General features: G+C 36.3%; 1 protein-coding gene across 9 annotated transcripts in view; it reads left to right on the plus strand.

The window, feature by feature from the left end:
• Positions 1-17,487, plus strand: part of CCDC171 (coiled-coil domain containing 171) — a 344,777-nt gene that overhangs the window by 80,509 nt on the left and 246,781 nt on the right. For 8 of the 9 annotated variants that reach the window (XM_010857037.1, XM_010857035.1, XM_010857032.1 and 5 more), the window contains 2 exons: positions 4,742-4,880; positions 7,142-7,165. In XM_010857037.1, the coding sequence (XP_010855339.1) occupies positions 4,742-4,880; positions 7,142-7,165 (163 nt within the window). The remainder of the gene's footprint in view (positions 1-4,741; positions 4,881-7,141; positions 7,166-17,487) is intronic. The other variant, XM_010857038.1, reaches the window with a different exon arrangement.

Consider the following 17,487-nt stretch of genomic DNA (forward strand, 5'->3'; position numbering starts at 1 on the left):
CTATGACTTCTCTTCCTCCATCCTGTCTTCTGTTTCATTGTACATGATATTACAGCCACCTCTTTTCCATTTATCTGTGGTTTGAGAAAGAATGAGATGACATGAAGGATGAGTAGGTAAGTTATTTGATTTTCTACTTGTTCAGTTCAGTTCAGTCGCTCAGTTGTGTCTGACTCTTTGCAACCCCATGGACTGCAGCACAGCAGGCTTCCCTGTCCATCACCAGCTCCCGGAGCTTACTCAAACTCATGTGCATCGAGTTGGTGATGCCATCCGACTATCTCATCCTCTGTCATCCCCTTTTCCTTCTGCCTTCAATCTTTCTCAGCATCAGGGTCTTTTCCAGTGGGTCAGTTCTTCGCATCAGGTGGCCAAAGTATTGGAGTTTCAGCTTCAGCATCAGTCCTTCCAATGAATGTTCAGGATTGGTTTCCTTTAGAACGGACTGGTTGGATCTCCTTGCAGTCCGAGGGACTCTCAAGAGTCTTCTCCAACACTACAGTTCAAAACGTCAATTCTTCGGCACTCAGCTTGCTTTATGGTCCAACATATAGTCACATCCATATATGACTACTTGTATTCTTGATTCTTTTTCAGGAATCTTCTTTAAAATCTTTTAGAGTCACAAATTCTCAAGAATTAATTTTTCAAAGTAGTTCTAAGTTTTGGATAATGTATTTCAAAGTGAGAATTGATATTTTAGGTCTTTAGGGTAAATAATACCTTTACAATAATATCTTTACAAATAATACCTTTAATGTACAATTTTGAGAGCAGTGAGTGCTGGAGTAGGAGATTGTTTTACCTGTTGGGTAGAACTGATTTAGCAATTGATAAGAGGTTTCAGAGGAAATGCTGTCTGACCCTTGCAGGTGGCTAAGGTTTTTATACTTCTCTTTCCTCCCAGGTAGGTCTAGGTGGGAATCTTATTAAAAGGCAGGAAGAAAAACTGTGTGTTATTCAGAGTTTTAATTTTGGTCAACAGTTTCATAACAGTGAATATTCCTATGTGAAACTATTTTGGATGGGATATATATTTATATGTATATAGGTAGAATATACATATGTATCCCTGGAGGAGGCCATGGCAACCCACTGTAAGTACTCTTGCCTGGAGAATCTCATGGACAGAGGAGCCTGGCAGGTTATACAGTCCATGGGATTGCAAAGAGTCAGACACAACTGAAGCGACTGAGCAAGCACACACACACACATATGTATTAGCTGGAATATGTGTATATATTTTAGCATACTATTATGTATTGAATATTACATGTAATAATATAACAAATAAAATTGTTATGTATTAAAGATACCTTTCAAAGAACTCAGCTAGGAATTTGAACAATAACAGGCTATATTAGCAAATATATAATGTATAATTTAGGTAGAATATATATACTCTATATTTCTCTAATAAATTTTCTTAGTTGTAAATTTTTTTCCATTGAAAACTTGCAGTGTAAAATGAAAATCTTTCAATAATCTTTTTATTTTAGCTCTTTCAAATATCAGATTATCATTAACTGTAGTAACTGATTGTTGGGCAACGGTAGGGAAAAGATCCTCATAATTCTTAAATCTAGTTTAACTTTAAATTCAGTTTAAAATAACACTAGTCAAAGATATGATACCCATCAGACTTAATCTAAATTTATTTAATTTATTCCATTCAATATTTAGGGACTTCATTTTTCTAAATATATCAACCAAAAGTGTAAAAAGAACAAAAGTATTATAACCCATGTGCTAATATTATTGTTCATATTCTTGCTGAAAAATGGCCTGAAGATGGCTGTTTGTTAAAACAGCTGCACAGTTGTCAAATTCTTATCTGAGCTCTGAAGGAAAAGAATGGTAATCCAGTAGCAAAGAAGGCATTTTTTTTTTGAAAGAAGGCATCTTAACTACAAGTTTCCTTTTACCTTTCCTTTCTTGACAAAATCCTCCATCTGTCAAGTCCTGACTCTTCTCTATTGGATTCAAAGAGACTGGGGCTTCCTTGAATTTTCATCATACTCCCCCTGCCAATTAACACTTGTACATAATCTAAAAAGTGAAATAGTACTGTTAAGCTCATGAAAAGCCATGTCTTGTTACCCCGTTGCTCTCTGTGACTGGTTTCTTCTCCTTTGAAGCAACTGCTTTCAATTCTTACAAGCTGTTTCTGGCGTTTAACTTTGTATTGCTGAATAACATGCATATTGTGCCATGTTTTCAGCTTCTCTTTCTAGATGTTACCTGGTGGCCTCTACTTATTTATCTGTTGTGCACCTTGACCACCTAGCACAGGCTTATTTCTTCCGTCCTCCCATCCTTTCAGTAGGGTTGTATTTTAGGATATTTTTTCTACTATTTTCTGACCCCTCATATTTATTTTTCCTTTGTACAACGTTTTCTTATATTTTTTGTTGTTTATTGTCTGTCTTCCTATGTAGACAGGAGCTTTGTTTTGTTCACTGCTTTCCCTGAACTCCAAACTAGTGCTTGGCACACAAGAGCTGCAAAGTAAAGAGTTGCTGAATGATCAAATGCATGAATAGTTAATATCTCGTTTTATGTTGGATTAGTTTGTATGCACCAATCAATAAATTATTCTTAAACTCTCTAACAGAGCTGAAAATCTCTCATTATTTTTCTGCACCTCAGAAATTCTGTCATTGTAAGTTTCTTCTAAGATGTATCACTGTTGGAGTCTTCTTTCCACTGCCTTCTTTCTGGACAAATTGTTTTGCAGGCTTTGTGTCACAGTCATCCTTAGGATTCCTCTTCACCATCATCCGAAGCATTCCCTTTACTTCTCTTTGATAATGGATCTCTTCTTTACTAATCTCATGCCCATCTTCCTTGTCTGATTTACTCTCTTGTAGTTTCTTGAGGAATTACACATCACAGGAAAACTTTTAAAACTTGCATTCTGAAAATGTCAAAATGTAGTTGATCTTTACCCTTTGTCATAGTTTTGTTGGCTGTTTATTCAATTCTTCTATCAAGAAGTCCGAAGTTATTTGATCACCTATTGTTTGTTTGTGGCCCTTGCTTTTCTCTGGAAACTTGGACAGAGTGGCCACCAAGTCTGGAAACATAGGTGCCTGTCTTGAAATGGTTTAGTGATGTTACATTATAACACATGATAAAATAATACTAATAATGTGTATTTCTGTGCTCTATGGACACAGTGTGGAATCTTCTCTTTGTTCATGGTGTTCTTAAACATCACGATGATGGGCCTGACGTGGACTATTTTCCATTAGTGCTGGGCAGTCACTGAGCTCTTTCAGTTTTAGAGTTATAAATAATTCATTTTTGGGAAATTCTCTTGCATTATTACTTTGCTGATTTTTCCCTTTCCATTTTCTTTACCTTTTGTTTCTGGAACTTATGTCATTTATATGTTGGGATTCCTGGATCGATGTTCATATCTTTTCTCTACTTTGATCCATTTTTTGTTGTTTAGTTCTGCTTTCTGAGAAGTTGATATAAATGTCTCCTCTAATCTGTCTATAAGTGTTTAAATTCTACCCTCCCTACCATGGAATATTCTTTTTTTTTTTTTTTTAAGAAAAAAGCTTTATTTCTCTAGTTGCGGTGAGTGGGGCAACTCTAGTTGCGGTGCCTGGGCTTCTCCTTACAGTGGCTTCTCTTGTTGCAGAGCACAGGATCTAGGGCCTGGGGGCTCAGTAGCTGCGGTTCCCGGGCTCTAGAGCGCAGGCTGGATAGTTGTGGTACACGGGCTTTGTTGCTCTTCAGCACGTGGACTCTCCCTGCACCAGAGATTGAACCTGAGTCTCCTGCATTGGCAGGTGGATTATATCCCACTGAGTCACAGGGAATCCCCAGTGTTGGAGTATTCTTGATTCAAGGAAGAAAGTACCAAAGGGTTTGCACTAGACTTGTCTCTGTTCCACCCTAGAGCAAGAAATGTTGACTGATCAGAGTAAGATCATGTGCCATTCAAAAATGAGCTCTTCATTTGATTATAGCCTGAGCACAGCATGGATTTGGTTATACTGAGTCACCTTGCCTCCAATATTACAGCTTAAAAGTTATAGGAAACTGATCTACTGCATTTATCAGGAAGATGCCAGATTAAAAATAGTGGCAACTCTTTAATTTGAAACACAGCAAATTTTGAACTAAAATACTCCCAAACTGCTTGTCATTTTATGTCCCAAAAGAATGTAAATTCAATTTAATGCTACCTTGAGCAAAATGTAAATAGGCAGGCAAATCCTTTGAAAAGAAATTTATGTTTTCACAGTGAACATAAATGATTATTAAAAATTATCCTTGCTTTTGGACTTTTCATGTTACTGTACCAGTTCTACTTGCATGAACACTCAGAAATAAAACATTTGTGTCATTTCCCAAGTTATACTTTAATTTGAAAGTGGTTTGATAGGACTGCTTTCTGTTTTGAGGCAGTCTCTGAGCTAATTCAACTGTGGTGGGTGGGGTTTGTTAATCATAAATAATGGTGAATCAACACTAACCAAATCCATTTTACTTATAGCCTTGGGTATAGTACAAATATCTGTTATCAAAATGGGGGTATTATTATGTTAGAGTCCTTCATTTAAGAATGTATAATTCTTTTTATTTGCAAAAGTGAGAAGTGGTCTTTAAAACCTTTGGTCATGAAACCATGATATATAGTACATCTGCCCTTTGTGTTAAAGTTGTATAATAAGACCTGATAAAACATATTTGAAAAACCTGCTCTGACACTTTAACCTTTCAGATTAGAAAGAGAGTATTTCTCCAAAAACAAGAAACTCAATGAAGAAATTGAGGAACAGAAGAAAGTAATTCTAGACCTTTCAAAGAGACTCCAGTATAATGAGAAAAGTTGCAGTGAATTACAGGAAGAACTTGTAATGGTAAGATAAAAAAGAAAACCCTATGGCAATTACTTTATTGGTTCAAATTTGATGTTTAGTAGGATTTTTTCTCACTACATGCCATGAGATAATTGTATGAAAGTAGTTTTAGTGACATTGATATAAAAATTTAAAACTGGAGATGCTATTTACCACAAAGCTATTCATAATAAAACATCTCTTCTTTGAAATAATTGGGAAAATGAAATAAATTAATAGAATGTCTGAATTATAGAATGTTTTAAAATTTATTCAGGGTTTTTTCTTTCTTTTTTAAAGTATATAAGACAGTATTACCTACATGGAAGCAGGGTTAGGGTTTAAAATCAGTAGATCTAATGATTTCAAAGACTCCCTTTTGTAATCACGTTGAACCTGATCACTCTGTCTCCATTCCCCAATAATAGAGCCTTCACACCATCACCAAATTTATCTTTTTCAAGTATTGATCTGTTCTTGTCACCTTCCATTTATTAAAAAGCCATCAATATCTCCCTGTTGCTTTCAGAGCAGCCCCAGCTTCTTGCTGTGTAATCTAAGGCACTTTTGTCTGTGGCTCTATGTTAACTTTTCCAGCTTCTTCTATTGCTGTTGTCCTCTCCTTATCTTGCTTCAGCCACATTAAAGTACTCTTGGCTTCCTAAACACATGCTGTGTCTTCATGTCATTTTACTTTTGCTCAGGCTGTTCACATTTTTTGACCCACAGGTCTGAGACGCTCGTTCTCTTTTCTTTTAATATTCGTAAATCTCCTGTGATGGTGATGCAAGACGCCTCTGATGTCGTGCAGTCTGTGAAGCTTGCTGTGGTTCCATCTTTTCTTCTTTTCATCCACCTAAAGTCAGAGTTCTGCCCCTCCCAAGTTTGTATTTCTTTAATAGTTTAGTATCTCTATCATAACACCAGAATCTGCTGTGTATTACCTCTGCCTAGAAATCGCGAGTGCATTGAGGTTAACTTTGTTTTACATGCCAAGTTTCCACAGTAGTACTTGCCTTAGTAAACATTTGTTGGATGGCTTTGTTTATTTGGTTAATGCAGTGTACTCCTACTCTACTGTTTGTTGGGAACCTCAGGAAGGAGGCCATAACGTTTATAGTAGTACCCTGTTTGCTCTTTGTCTTGCTCCCCACATATATACTTTTCCCAGAGACTTGGTTACTTCACTTTCAATTATATTCCACAGCTCTTAGTGATGTTAGTTTCTGAGGAAAATGAATATTTTTTCCTTGTCCAGCAAGATAAAAACTCAGGGTTATACTAGGAAGTGGTGGCCAAATCAGTGCTGCCTGGTTACAAAGGTAATGATGAATGATGAGATAGAAAAGTAATGATGGGATAACATTTAAACTCTTTAAATGAACCAATGTTATATACAGGCAGGTGATCCTCTATCTGTCTTGCTTCAGTCATATTAGAGGACTCTTGGCTTCCTGTTTTTCATATCTTCTTGCTATTTATTTTCATATCTCCTTGCTTCCATTCTAGTTGTTCATATTTTTGACCCACATTGACTGAAACACTTCTTTTTCCTTAACTTTTGAACTCTGTTTCCGTTTAACTCAGGATATCCAGTTTGTTCTGATTAAGGAATTGTTATCATTGCTTTTACCCTGGTTGAATTTGTAGTTTGAGTACTCTCGATGTGGGGTTTTAGGAAGTTTAGAGTTCTCTGTGTAGCAGTTGTTGCTGTTCATTTGCCAAGTTGTGTCCAACTCCTTGTGACCCCATGGACCGCAGCACACCAGTCTCCCTGTCACTCACCATCTCCCAAAGTTTGCTATATTATTGAGTAGAAAGAAAAATGTTGCAGAATCATATGTCTAGTAGAACCCAGCTTGGTTTGTTTTTGGCTTGTTGCTGTTGTTCACTGTGTGGCATACTATAGTGCCTCTTCACTGTGATGTGCTGCCCTCAATTCCATGGGCACCCCACCTCTTCACTCCTGGTTCTGGAAGGTGAATCATGGCGGAGAAAAACTTGTTAGAGTCATTGAGCTGAGTCTTAGTCTTGCTGTGCTTACTTATTAGATGCTGTAATCAAATAGTTTGGAAAGAGAGTGGTAACTGAGAATGCAGTGGTGAAGACCTAGTCACCAGTATAAGTTGGCGTGCATCCTCCCGACTCTGGTCTTCTAGCACTCCAGTGACAAGGTAGAAAATAAAAGAAGGCTGGCTGAATTCACCACTGAGCTCAGGATGCTTTGTGATTACAAATAATTTACTCGGTGCCAACAGGTATTTCTTTTTTAACTTTTGCAGTTTGGTGGATGGTCTGAAAAAAAGGTGAGTTGCAGCTCATTCACAACCTCTGTTTGCTTGTTTGAACCCTTGACACTCAACCTGTAAAACACTGTTGTTCTGACTAGTAGAAGAGCCAGTGGGATGTTCAGAAACAAATTCAAGTGCAGCTTAAGTGATTGACAGTTCATATGGTTCAGCCTAACTATTCATATGTTCCTCTCTCTGTTTCTTCACCTCTCTTAAAGCCTTAGCTTTATGTCTTATTTTCTTCCATTGCTTTTGTTTTGTTTCCCAGGTGGTGCTAGTGGTAAAGCACCAACCTGCCAATGCAGGAGACATGGGTTCAGTCCCTGTGTAGGGAAGATTGCCGGGAAGAGGGAATGGCAGTCCACTCCAGTATTCTTGCCTAGTGAATCCCATGGATAGAGGTGCCTGGTGGGCTATGGTCCATGGGGTCATAAAGACTCAGAATCGACTGAAGCGACTTAGCATGCATGATTAGCTTTATCTTTTAGCTTGTTCTGTTTTATTCTTATTAGAACAGTTGCTTTCTGTCCCTTTACTTGACCATAATATGAAATTTAAAAAAATTAATTAAAATTTATTTACTGAAAACACTATTACTTTGAATAGTAAGTGCAGTGTTTTCTTTTTAATAAAGAAGTCTGTCCATGGACTTCTCCAGGCAAGAATACTGGAGTGGGTAGTCATTCCCTTTCCAACTTCCTAACCCAGGGATTGAACCTGGGTCTCCTGCATTGCAGCAGATTCTTTACCATCTGAGCCACTAGTGAAGCTTCTTAATGAAAATTCTTTTACTTTAAATAGTAAGTACAGTATTTTCTTTTTAATAAAAAATTCATCTGTTGCTTTTCATAAATATATTTTTGGGTACATATATCTTTATTTCCTTTAATTTTTTAGTAGGTTAGTAGCCTTTGAGTTTGGAGAAGGCAATGGCACCCCACTCCAGTACTCTTGCCTGGAGAATCCCATGGACGGAGGAGCCTGGTAGGCTGCAGTCCATGGGTCGCTAGGAGTCAGACTACGACTGAGCGACTTCACTTTCACTTTTCACTTTCATGCATTGGAGAAGGAAATGGCAACCCACTCCAGTGTTCTTGCCTGGAGAATCCCAGGGACAGGGGAGCCTGGTGGGCTGCCGTCTATGGGGTTGGACAGAGTCAGCAGCCTCAGCAGCAGTGACTCAGCAGCAGCAGCCTTTGAGTTGAGAGGGTAATCTTACAAATTTCTCTCTAAAGAGATATCTATCAAATTAAAAATTTTAAACCATAAAAATGGAATTTTTTGGTTTTGTGTCCTCAAAGTCTGTTATTTTTGTTTTGAGTTCATAATTGTTTTTGACTGAAGAGAGAATAACATAAGAGGAGGCTTTTACTTTTTGCCTTTGGAAATAAAATTTTGTTTTAATGATATCCTATGATCCTGCGTACCCTAGTGTGTCTTTCCCACAGTTACATTTCTTTCGAACATAATAGTTTCAGTTTTTATAGAATATAGATGGGAAGTATAAATTAGCTACAGCTAATTTTTCTCTCCCTTTGAGCTAACAGCTTGTTTTCTAGTTTAGGTCACATTCATGGCCATTATTCAAATCTTGGTCTTTATTTTCTCTGTTGCATTGTAAGAGAAAATTAAAGCCATTTTCTTCTATAGGTTTACTAGTAAGACCAAGGTGTTATTATAATATGCAAAGACTTCAGGAAGTTTTGAGACTTAAAAATAACAATTGTATAACCGAAGGTCGCTTAGCCTTTCAGAACTGGAAGACGCCATCGAGATCATCTAGGTCAGGATACACACAGAGTCAATAAACTGGTTGCAAAGTGATAGCTCCCCTGTTACAAAAGATAAAAATTAAATATAGAATGTAATTTTGGAAAAGTTCAAACTGGGTTTGTTGAGTCTTCTCTTGGTATTTAAGGAATACAGCCAACATTAATTGTGCTTTTATGTTCGTGAAATTTCTCCTATTCAATTTATGAATTTAGAAGATATGATTAACAAATGAGTAGTATATTATTATTGTTTTTAATGTCATAGTATTAATAGAATTTCAACATAGGACATCTAGGGATTTAACAAAAGTAGTTTCATGTTATGTGTTGTTCACTATTGAATTCAACTTTAAAAAGTTTTGATTAAAATTGAACTATTCATTTTAAATTCTTTGAATTTAATAATGATTTAATCAGCTACTAAATAAAACCGAATTTCTAGTTTAAGCTGCTTGGTGATGATGCTTATTAAAGCCCACCAGAGGCTCAGGAGATCCAGTCGGGTATTTTAGTCATTACTGTGAGTTTTTATATCTGCTTCTCTTGAGCAGGGGAGCTATCATTTCCAAATTGGCATTATTAGGATTTGCTTTGTGCTTTCTACAATGAAATATTTTTGAGTCCGTCATTTCTTGAGATTTGTTTTTCTGCCACTCAGTAATATTTAGTTACAGCTTTAGGAGAAGACCATATATTGAAAAGGGAATTCTAGTTCTCATGAGGTTTTGCTCAAAGAATATTTTATTCTCTAAAGAACTTGTGATTGAAAATGGTCAAGTATATATTTTTCCCCTATACTTTGGGGGCTTGACTGATTATATAATAATAACGGTTGCTGGCATTAGATAGGATTTTGGAAAGTGCTTTGATTGCTATGCTTTGAGGTAAAGTTAATGTTTCTTGATAGTATTTTTGCATCAAATGATCTGTTAGGTTTGCTTTAGGAAGGACATGTTTCTGATTTTGCAGGAGGCATTCAAAACTAATGGTCTAATAAATAATCTATTCTGAATTTTTATGAAAAACTTGTTGATTCCTGCTTTTCAGCCACAATAGAATAGTATTTATATATGAGCATTGTTTTTGCTAATATAAACATCTCTCTCAGTGGTCCTTAAAAATTTAATACTGTTAAGTTGTATTTATCTAATGTGTATGTGTGTTTAAATGTTTATTGTATGGCTGTCTTTCTAAATTTGTGATGTAGGCATAAAGCTTTTTCATTAAGTTTTTGGATATTTATTAATGTAAAAATCTTAAATTTTGAAAATTCAAACCTCATTTTTAGTCTTGGGAGAAATAAAATGGTATTGTATGTGTGTGTCTGAAAGAGAGAGAAAGAGAGACAGAGGAAGAGAGAGAGGAGATGTTTATATGTCAAAGCCTATATTCAGATTGGATGGTGGCATAAATTAATTGTGTAGCTGTGTAAGGGAAGGTGACATTTCATCATACGGCATAAGCAGTGGGATCATAGAATGCTCACATCCATGGAAGCAGCATAGACAAGCAGGGAGGGAAAGAAAGAGTAAACTGTTTTATGAAGAAGTAAGAGAGTTTAGTTATTGTCATTATGATCAAGGAGAAGCTGCAAATGGTGATGATGATGAAAGATAACCATATTAAATTCAGTTTAGCTGAGCAGGCTCTCTCGGAATCCTTACAAATGAACTGCCTCTGTAAAACTAAGTGGAAGATAAGATGAAAAGGTGAAGCAGAAGTATGTGATGTCAGTTGTAGGTTATGATACTCCTCTGTTTTTACTCAGAATTCCTTTGTAATGGCTTAAAATATATTTAAACTAATTTAAAAGCTTACTTGAATTCAATACCATTCAAAAATGATACGTGTTATGTGTTACTGCTATAAAAGTTTGACCTGTTTTTAAAAAACTAATTTCATTAATCTAAACAAATCTAGTGACTAAATATTTATTCTTTTACCTATTTGTTTTTTCTATAATTTTAAACCTTATTATTAGTACCCCTTAATTGTTTTTATTGTTATTTATGGTTTGAATCAACTTTTCTATTGCAGATCAGCAGCACTCATTTGCCCAATTTATAGATATAAATATATGCATATGCTTTTTAATATTTTTCACAAGTTTATATTAGAAATTTTTATTTACATACATGTCTATTTATGACATTCATCCATGATTAGCAGAAGTGAGGGATGAGTTTTTATAGGCTCAAAGAAAGATAAGATGATAGAATGACATGTTAGATTAAGCCAGAAATTCATTTACTTTAGCAGTGTGTGAAATATTGTGTACCAAGATGAAAATATAACATAACGCTTTGTCAGCTCATTGTTCTTTTTGGTGACTCCTCCTGCCGAGGTCCAACCCCGGCTGATCCAAGGAGTTCGAAGCGGGGACGGCGTCGGAGAGGATCAGGATACGATAGCTTCAATTAGATATTAATTAGAGATATAAAGAGTAATAGAATGAGGATAGCTCAGTAGGAAAATTCAGTGGAGAAAAGAGACTGAGTAGCTTGGTTTATGCGGGAGACCAATAAAACTTCAAGACAAGAAGTTTGCACCACTTACGTAGGCCGCAGGCGTTCTCCCAAAGGAGAGGAGACACTGAGGCCTCCCTGGTCGGATCTTAGAAGCCCAGGCAAAATTAGTAAGCTTGGTGGGTTCCGCGCTCCAGATGGAGACTCAGCCAGAGTTTGAGAGAGAGAGAGACATGGGGAGACCAGTATTTCGAGAAACTGATCCCAATTCTTTATTTTCCATGGTCTACTTTTATACACTGAGATGTTATGCAAAAGTCACGTGGGGTCAGAAGTCCTGACTTTTATCAAAGTCAGGTGCTTCATACAAATGTATACAGAGGTCTTAGGGGTGTTACATCATCTTCTGGCTGGGGGGCCTGCTGACAATTTATGACCCTCTCCTTGTGACAACGGTCAGTCAACCAGGACACTTATTTCTCCAGGGGTAATTATTCTTAAAAAAGATTCCACCTTCTGAAGGTACCAGATAAAGTTACATTCCTATAGGGTGAGGGTGTAGTGGGTTTTAATTAAGGAAAGAATTTACTTAGCCTAAGGTCTAATGTGATTAATATCAAAGGTTAATACTTATTTCTTCTATATATTCATTAATGTGTGTAAGGGCAGGGGATGTGGAGACTTAGCAACAAACATTGGCTCAACAAATGAAAAACCCTTTACCAATACAATTTCTAATCAGCCTACTATACTATACTAATGGTTTTCTAACTTTTCTAAGGAACCTGTATTTAGAAGGTTTAAGCATCTCGTGCCTCTCACGGTTGGGAGGCTGTGAGCAATCACATGTGGCCGGACAAGCCTGTCAGGCAGGCTAGAGAACCTTCAGAGGAGTTTGTAGGTTGAAACACTCCTATCACGCCCAGGAATTATTATTAACTGGAGCTCTAAGTTAACTCCTTCTCCGAAAGAGGTGGTGGGGGACAGCCCCCTGTAAAGTCAGAGGTGTAGGTGAGAGCACAAAGTAGTAAAGTAGGCAGGCTCTGGTTATGGGGGTAGATGCTCGAGGATTTCCAGGGGGACTCCTGAGGCTCGATCCCGCCTTTGCGTATGTCGAGCCTCCTTCCTCATGACCTTTGCCATGGGCGGAGTGCCTCACGCTGGCCCCCAACACTCTTTTATAATACATTAAGGTCTTTCAGTCAGAAATTTTTCTGCATTTTCTTTGAATATTTTGATATTTTTAGTCCCTTTTCTATACTGGCTTTAGATTCATCATGACATCTAAAGTAGTCCTAGATTCATGGTGAGTTGATCAGTATGTTCATCTTAATATCATCTGGTTAGCCAACATAGCAGTAAGGGACTTTTATTTCTATAGTAATAAAGCTCTTTATGTAAATTATTCTAAGGCAAAAAGAAGTGAGTTCTTGTGACTTATGTCCGAGGCAAAAAAAAAAGGGAGTTCTTTTATCCTAGTTTTGTCTTTTAAACTTGTTTGAATGTTTAGAATTGCAGAATTTGTCCAGTCAACAATTTAACATTTAACCTCAACTTCCTCTTTATGTCACACAATGAAACATGTTAATCAAAAATTAGAAACTTGGTCTTTTATATTGGTTTGGCATTTTGTTTTCAACCTAGCAGTTTTATTTAGCTGATAGATTGTGTTTTTATTCTAGAAATTTCTTGCTTATCAAAAGGCTATTAAGAGAACTAACAGCTTTGAGAACAAAATTTAAATATAAGTGCAGTCCACACTTTTAAAAAGTTCCAGCTATTTTCTCTATATGAATGAAGAATGAAGGCTTGATTTATAAAATCAAAACAATTTATTAGTTAAAAATTTGTCAGATATAAAAGAAAAGGACACTTTGCTGTATACCTGAAACTAACACAATTTTGTAAATCAACTCTGCTTCAATAAAAAGCAATGAAAAGGAAAATTTTTCAATCATAATCTGGCTCATAAACCTATCAGATTTAATAGAATTTGTATTGGCTATATTATGAGACTATTAGCCAGATATCTCTGTAGAAAATTAGAATACTACTAATTATAAATAGAATAACAAGAAAGGAACTTCCTCAACATGAGAAAGGGCACCTGTGAAAAACCTATAACCAGCATCAAAGTTGATGGTGAAAGGCTGCTTTCTTTCTAGGATCGGGAACAAGGTAAGGATGTATACTGTTACCATGTCTAGCTAACATTACTGGTGGTTCCAGCCAGAGCAATAAGGCAAGAAAAATAAAAGTCATTAATTTTTGAAAGAGAGAAGTAAACTCTTTGCAAATCAGGTAATTTTATAATTAGAAAATTATAAGGAATTCACACATACAACTATTAGAACTAATAAACAAGTTTAGCAAAATTGCAAGGATCATAAGAGTTAATATTGTTATTTGTTAAGATAATAACATTCCTCAGTATATAGATTCAATGCAGTCTCTATCAAATTCTCAGCTGGCCTTTAGCATATAGTGACAACCTGATTCAAAAATTCATAGTATATATTCCTTATTATAAATCACAGTGTGACAGTATGCCAAACCAACTTATAAAGATAGATTATCTGATAGATTTTAAATAACTGGCTGTACATAAAAGGAAACAGTATAACTGATTCCCTGCCTTATTTCTTATATCAAATTCTAAATTCATTAAGAGTCATAAAAGAGGAAGATCAAAAAGTAGAAATAAAGGAATTTTAAGTGTTTTATAATCTTGGAGTAAGAAATATATGACATAAAATCTAGAAGTCCCAGGGCAAATTACTGATAAATTTTTATTACTTAAAAACACTAGAATAGCCAAAATAATCTTGTGAAAGAAGAATAAAGTTGAAGAAGTAGCATTTCCCAATTGTAAAGCTTACTATAAAGCTGTACTGTTAAAATGCTGCACTCAATATGCCAACAAATTTGGAAAACTCAGCAGTGGCCACAGGACTGAAAACGGTCAATTTTCATTCCAATCCCAAAGAAAGGCAATGCCAAAGAATGTTCAAACCACTGCACAGTTGCACTCATCTCACACACTAGCAAAGTAATACTCCTAATTCTCAAGCTAGGCTTCAGCAGTATGTGACCTGAGAACTTCCAGATGTTCAATCTGGATTTAGAAAAGGCAGAGGAAACAGAGATCAAATTGCCAACAGCCATTGGATCCTAGAAAAAGCAAAAGAATTCTCAATAAAATATCTACTGGGCTGGATGAAGTACAAGCTGGAATCAAGATTGCCGGGAAAAATATCAATAACCTCAGATATGCAGATGACACCACCCTTATGGCAGAAAGTGAAGAAGAATTAAAGAGCCTCTTGATGAAAGTGAAAGAGGAGAGTGAAAAAGTTGGCTTAAAGCTCAACATTCAGAAAACTAAGATCATGGCATCCGATCCCATCACTTCATGGCCAATAGATGGGGAAACAATGGAAACAGTGAGAGACTTTATTTTCTTGGCCTCCAAAATCACTGCAGCCATGAAATTAAAAGATGCTTGCTCCTTGGAAGAAAAGCTATGACCAACCTAGACAACATATTAAAATGCAGAGACATTACTTTGCCGACAAAGGTCCATCTAGTCAAAGCTATGGTTTTTCTGGTAGTCATATATGGATGTGAGAGTTGAACTATAAAGAAAGATGAGCACAAAAGAATTGATGCTTTTGAAGTGTGGTGTTGGAGAAGACTCTTGATAGTCCCTTGGACTGAAAGGAGATCAAACCAGTCAATCCTAAAGGAAATCAATCCTGAATATTCATTGGAAGGACTGATGTTGAAGCTGAAACTCCAATACTTTGGCCACCTGATGCAAAGAGCCAACTCATTAGAAAAGACCCTGACACTCAGAAAGATTGAGGGCAGGCAGAGAAGGGGACGACAGAGGATGAGATGGCTGGATGGCATCACCGACTCAATGGACATGAGTTTGAGCAAGCTCTGGGAATTGGTGATGGGCAGGGAAGCCTAGGGTGCTACAGTCCATGGGGTCACAAAGAGTCGAACATGACTGAGTGACTGAACTGAAGAAAGCTATAATAGTCAAGACTGTGGTATTGGTATAATGTAGACATGTATATCAATGGAAAAGAATCAAGAATCCAGAAATAAATTCCTATAATTATGTTTAATTGTTTTTGAAAAGGATACCAAGTTAATTCAGTGGGAGAAAGAATCGCATTTTTCAACAAATGGTGGTGAAAGAACGGGGTATCCACAAGCCAAAGAGTGAATTTGGACCCCTGCACAAAAGTTAAATGGTTCATGGACCCTAAATAGAAGAGCTAAAACTACAAAAATCTTAGGCAGTGCTTTCTTAGGAGCCACAGCAAAAGCTCAAGTGACGAAAAATAGATGCATTGTACTTCACCAAAATTAAATACTTCTGTGCTTCAGAAGATAGAAGGTGAAAATACAGTCACAAAGTGCTAGAAAATTTTTGCAAATCAAGTGACTGATAAAGACCGTGTATTCAGAATAATAGGGAAATAACAATGAAAAATATGCTAAAGGTTTAAATGGACATTTCTTCAAAGAAGATGTACAAATGGTCAGTAAGCATGTTAAAAAATGTTCAAAAACCATTAGTCGGGGATATGCAAATCAAAACAACAATGAGATGACTCTTTACACTCATTCACATGACTGCAATTTAAAAACTGGACAATAACAAGTTTTAGAGAACACCTGGAGAAGTTGGAACATTTTGTTTCTAAGAATATAGTCAAAAGGCAAATGACAAATTGGCAATAATGGTTTGCAATGTGTGTGACAAAGCAATCATTTTCATAATTTACAAAGGACTGTAATAAATCACTAAGGAAAATGTGTACAGTGTAATATAGAAATGGGTACATGAAAAGGCAGTTCACAGAAAAAGAAATACAAGTTACTGATAAAGATATGAAAGGATGGTTAATCTTATTTAAAATTAAAGAAATGGACAGTAAAGAAGTTGATGATGCTTACCTTGTATGGGGAAGTAAACACTTAAGCTTTTCATGGTAATTTATACCAGTAGGACTTTAAAAAGCAATTTGGTAACAATTATCTGAAAATAGTTGTACATACTGTTTACTTATCAAATCTGTTTCTAGGAGTTTACTGAGTAGATATACTTGAATGCATTCTAAGATGTACAAGTATACATGTAAGGATTTATAGTATTGTCATTAATAGGAAAAATGCAAATAACCTATAAATCTTAGCAGTAGGGGACTGGTTAAATTCATTAATGATACAATGGATAAGTTAATTCATCTAAACAATGGAATGCTATGCAACTGAAGAAATGTGATGTGGAAAGGATGTTAGAAACATACTGTGAATGGAAAAATAAGTTGTATAATAGTATGTATACTATAATCCCATTTGAATTTAGAATTGAATATATTTAATATATTGGGGAAGGCAATGGCACCCCACTCTAGTACTCTTGCCTGGAAAATCCCATGGACAGAGGAGCCTGGTAGGCTGCAGTCCGTGGGGTCGCTGAGGGTCGGACACAACTGAACGACTTCACTTTCACTTTTCACTTTCATGCATTGGAGAAGGAAATGGCAACCCACTCCAGTGTTCTTGCCTGGAGAATCCCAGGGATGGGGGAGCCTGGTGGGCTGCCGTCTATGGGTTCGCACAGAGTTGGACATGACTGAAGTGACTTAGCAGCAGCATATTTACTATATATTTAACATAAATCATTTTTATTATACAAAATATAATTATATATATAAAATTATATATTAAGATTTTTATAATATGACAACATTAAAAAGCATGTTATTAATGGTATGCTAATGGAGAAAACTTGAAGTCTGAGTTTGTTTTGTTTTTGTTGGTTTGGTTTTACATCTCAATTCAGGGGCTTTCAGTCAGACATTAAATCAGGTATTTTATTGTTCAGTTCAGTTCAATTCAGTTCCTTAGTCGTGTCTGACTCTTTGCAATCCCATGAACAGCAGCACTCTAGGCCTCCCTCTCCATCACCAACTCCCAGAGTCCACCCAAACCCATGTCCATTGAGTCGGTGATGCCATCCAGCCATCTCATCCTCTGTCGTCCCCTTCTCCTCCTGCCCTCAATCTTTCCCAGCATC

This window comes from Bison bison, unplaced genomic scaffold, assembly GCF_000754665.1.
Source record: "Bison bison bison isolate TAMUID 2011002044 unplaced genomic scaffold, Bison_UMD1.0 scf7180017864376, whole genome shotgun sequence".
Classification (NCBI taxonomy): domain Eukaryota; kingdom Metazoa; phylum Chordata; class Mammalia; order Artiodactyla; family Bovidae; genus Bison; species Bison bison.